The sequence below is a fragment of the Brassica oleracea genome, chromosome C9 (assembly GCF_000695525.1).
Source record: "Brassica oleracea var. oleracea cultivar TO1000 chromosome C9, BOL, whole genome shotgun sequence".
NCBI lineage: Eukaryota > Viridiplantae > Streptophyta > Magnoliopsida > Brassicales > Brassicaceae > Brassica > Brassica oleracea.
Window position 1 is genome coordinate 22,891,609 of NC_027756.1, and position 4,236 is coordinate 22,895,844.

Here is a 4,236-nt window from a genome sequence, read left to right on the forward strand (position 1 = left end):
TTTGTTTTGTGATAAATATTTTGATATATTATTTTTTCTTTAATTTAGCTTATAATTTATGATAAAAATGTTGTTAAATTTGTATAGTTGACTAAAAATTTATTATCAATTAAATATAATATTTTGATGCATGTAAATATATGTAAACTAAATTTCTTTATTTAAAATATAATTTTACAAATTCAAACTACATTTTATTTATTTAAAATACAATTTTACAAATTTATAAAATTAAAATATAAACAAAATCAAATAGCCGCAGCGTCTGCCAAACGAACAGCACTAAATCAATTTCCTGCGTCTGCGTCCAGCGTCTGCGTCAATGTTCTGCGTCTTCGAAACGAACAACAAGCTGCGTCTGAGTCTGAATCTGGGTCTGAAAAACGAACAACACCAAAACGAACAGACTCAGACGCAGACTCAGAAAGCTGCGGCAACCAAACGAAAAGCACTACTATTAAACATAGGAAAGAGTGAAGCAGCTAATGAACAGTGTCCAGCGAGCTAAGCTTCTAAAGAAACACCATCTTTATCTTTACCTGAGGAAACTAATTTACCACCAACTGAGGCAGAAGGTGTAGCTTCAGACTCTAGAAACAGAGGCAGACAAGGAAAAGACTAAACCAAAGCTTACTTGCCCGTTATGCCGTGGACATATAAAAGAATGGGGTAGTTGTTGAAACCGCTAGATGTTTCATGAACGCAAAGCACAGAAGCTGTTCTTCAGAAACTTGTGATTTCAGTGGAACATATGCTGATCTAAGAAAGCACGCAAGGCTCCAACATCCAGGAGTAAGGCGCCATCAGAAGCTGATCCCGAGAGACGGAGAAGCTGGAGGAGGCTAGAAAGGCAGAGAGATTTAGGGGATTTTCTTAGCACAATCCAATCTTCTTTTGGAGGAAAAGAAGCAATGAAGAGGGAGGTCTGTCGTTGGATGATGGTGGTTGGCTTACAGTGTTCTTCCTCATCCGCGTGTTTAGACCAGAGTCTAGTGGCTCAAGGCTGGTTAGGTACATCTAGAGCTAGGTCACAGGTAGGTGTGAGAAGATCTTTCAAGGCTATGGGGAGAGAGCTATGAAGGTGATACAAGAACATCCTCTGGAGATGAGGAGAACAATCAGTCTTCTGAGGAACAAGAGCCTGGAACTCAAAGACGTGGTATCCGAGGAAGAAGAGCTTTCATTGATGATGATGATGAATCTTGATGGCTCTCTTGCAAGGGGAAACTCATGGAATAGTAACCTATTCTTAACATTTTGTTGGAGATTGAAAAATAATGTATACAACAAACTGTAAAGTTCTTCAACATACATAAGAGAAAAAGGAAATGCAGATTAAGGAAGGCTTCTCATAGACAAAGCTAAATTATCTCTGCAGCTTTACAACATTGAAGAGCTTGAAAATGAAGAAGATTAAGCAGAAGCTGCAGGTTCTGAAGCTGCTGCTTCAGCTGCAGCCGCTCTCTTCTTAGCAAAGTATTCATCTGCTCGTGCTTGGTTCTTAGCAACAGATGGCTTCACCCATTTCTTTCTTCCGGGCAACACAGTGAGTGTACAACCTGAAGCTTCAAGTTTCTCCTTTGCTGATGTTGAGAACGCACGAGCTTTGAAGGAGAGCTTCACGCTAAGTTCTCCAGTGCCAAGAATCTGAAACCCAATACCAAACAAAAGCGTTTTAATAATGAAAAAAAATGAGGATCGACACAGGAGCAAAGCAGTTTAGATACACAAACCTTAAGAGGGAGTTTCCTTTCCCTTCCAGAAGGATTGATCAAACCCTTTTGCTTCAGTGTCTCTAGTGACACTTCATCTCCATCTTCAAACCCAGCAGTTTCAATGTCTTTGAGATTCACTGGTACGTACTTAGGTAATCCTGCACGCATACCTGTTCACAGCAACGCAACTATTAGTCTATTACATCAGGAAACAAGAAAGATCTCTCTCTATACACTAACTACAAACTTGAATTAAACAGAGCCTCTTCTAGTTGAGACATTTCATCGAACATTTAGTCTACACAAAAGTTCGATGCTTTGACATATCAAACAAAGGGAAAAACTTTTACCCCCGGCGATTCCTCTGAGTTTGGGAAGACGGCGATAAAGAGCGGTTTGTCCTCCTTCGAAACCTCTCATGATGCCAGGACCAGACCGTGACTTCTGCCCTCTCATCCCGAACCCACAGCTCGCTCCTTGTCCCGCGGAGATACCTCTACCCTTTCTCTTCGCCCTCTTTCTCGAACCAGGTTGGGGTCCGAGGTTATCCAGACGGAACCTCTCTGAACTTACTGCTCCCGGCGAAGAAGAGGTAGCAGCTGTGGTTTGGTTCAGCACAACGAGAGGTCTCGCGATTTGCTGTTGTTTTCCAACTCTACGATTGTAGTGGAGTTTCAGAGAAAGGATCGGAGATGGGTGTTGTCCTAAGACGCTCACATTTCCCTTGAATGAAGTGGAAGGGAAGGAGAGACGGTGATTTTGGCGGGAGAGGAGAGAGTTTGATGAGATAGAGAGAGGAACAGCCATGGAGGGCAACAAGAGATGAAAAGCTTCTCGAAAGCGTCAAGGATAAGATGACGATAGATAGAGGGACTTTACTCTGGATTACCCTGGTAACTGCTATGTTCATTCCATTTTATCCCACCAATTAAAAACAATATAATTTTTAATATATTTTAATCAGAAACGTGGTGAAAATCGAAATTGCCCTTAATGAAACCAAGTATTTACAGGATCCAACCTAAACTATTTGACTCGATCCACTATTAGCCGGATCCTTAACCAGATCTGCGCGTTCCTTTTCTTTTTCTCTTCCTTTGTCGTCTCTCACTCTCTTCTAAACCTTCTAAATCTGAAAATTGAAAAAAAATCCTAGAACCGACGAAAACGATGAAGCTCACCGCATTGACTGCTTCCTTCACTGCTTCTTCTCTGATCTTCCCTTAGTCTCTCGTGCCTTTCCTTGTTACTCTGATTTCATCATTTCCCCAAATCAGTCTGTAACCCTAGATTTGACGAAATCAATTCACCAATTAAAGACAATATAATTTTTAATATATTTTAATCAGAAACGTGGTGAAAATCGAAATTGCCCTTAATGAAACCAAGTATTTACAGGATCCAACCTAAACTATTTGACTCGATCCACTATTAGCCGGATCCTTAACCAGATCTGCGCGTTCCTTTTCTTTTTCTCTTCCTTTGTCGTCTCTCACTCTCTTCTAAACCTTCTAAATCTGAAAATTGAAAAAAAATCCTAGAACCGACGAAAACGATGAAGCTCACCGCATTGACTGCTTCCTTCACTGCTTCTTCTCTGATCTTCCCTTAGTCCCTCGTGCCTTTCCTTGTTACTCTGATTTCATCATTTCCCCAAATCAGTCTGTAACCCTAGATTTGACGAAATCAATTGAAAAAATTGATCGAATCAACTGCTCCTGCGGCGTATTCTATTCTCCCGCTCCTTCTGTCGGCGACGCAATCGACGGAACCCTAGACTTCATCTCCCATCTCCTGTTTTCGTTCTCGTCTCTTCCGTGTAAAAGGTATGTTCTCTCTCCAATTTTTGATTGATTTTGTTGTGGGTTTGAAAGTCTGTTTGAAAGTATTGTGGTTGAAAATCGGTTAGGTTCAGATTTTTTTCAGAATGAGGATTACAGAGACTGAAACTTGGACACGTTTGGTTTTGAGGTTATAGAGATTGAAAGTTTGGTTTCAGACTTGAGATAAGTCTAGTGATATTGAAGACTAACTGTTTTGGTGATAGAATGTCCTAGACTGTTTGATATGTGAAACCGAGTTGAGTGATTGATTAATTGTGATGTAGTGATCGAATTGATTGGTTGGAGTTTTATTATTGAATGAATGATTTAGGGTTTTGAGATCAGACAGCTATAAGAATCAATGATTTATTTTGTAGATATTTCATTGAATGGGTTTGTTAGCGTTGGTGGTTATTGAACGTTTATTGTGTATGTATATATTCAGGGGATCAAGATATTGAGAGGCTATAGATAATGGCAGGCCGAGGTCGAGGGAGAAAAAAATCTCAGCAGAAAAAGTCCACAAAAAGAAACAGTGCTCCTGTAGAAGAGCAGCATGTAGAAGAACTTTCAACAGAGAATGATAGTGATGATCTGTCAGCACACGGAATTGAGTCTGATAATCAGGGAACCGATAATCAATCTGCATCATCTCAGGTAAATTATTCCCAAATGCTAATAAACAGACTAGTAAGAAA

General features: G+C 40.1%; 1 protein-coding gene and 1 pseudogene across 1 annotated transcript; one reads left to right on the forward strand and one right to left on the reverse strand.

Moving 5' to 3' along the window:
- The window catches only part of LOC106314587, a 2,596-nt pseudogene extending 1,390 nt beyond the window's left edge, over positions 1-1,206 (forward strand).
- Positions 1,207-1,233: 27 nt separating this feature from the next.
- On the reverse strand, positions 1,234-2,580 carry LOC106313062 (50S ribosomal protein L15, chloroplastic-like). The gene is made up of 3 exons (XM_013750789.1): positions 2,066-2,580; positions 1,734-1,885; positions 1,234-1,647 (listed from the first exon to the last, which is right to left on the reverse strand). Exons 1-3 carry the CDS (start codon positions 2,520-2,522, stop codon positions 1,414-1,416), a joined length of 843 nt encoding a protein of 280 aa, XP_013606243.1. The 5' UTR covers positions 2,523-2,580; the 3' UTR covers positions 1,234-1,413.
- Between the last annotated feature and the right edge of the window lie 1,656 nt (positions 2,581-4,236).

Bases quoted from the DNA above. Each gene is read 5' to 3' on its own strand.
- LOC106313062 (XM_013750789.1), bottom strand. From the start codon at position 2,522: ATGGCTGTTCCTCTCTCTATCTCATCAAACTCTCTCCTCTCCCGCCAA. The intron at 1,886-2,065 runs GTAAAAGTTTTT...TGCTGTGAACAG, and splicing joins ACTCAGAGGAATCGCCGGGG to GTATGCGTGCAGGATTACCT. The intron at 1,648-1,733 runs GTTTGTGTATCT...ATTGGGTTTCAG, and splicing joins AAAGGAAACTCCCTCTTAAG to ATTCTTGGCACTGGAGAACT.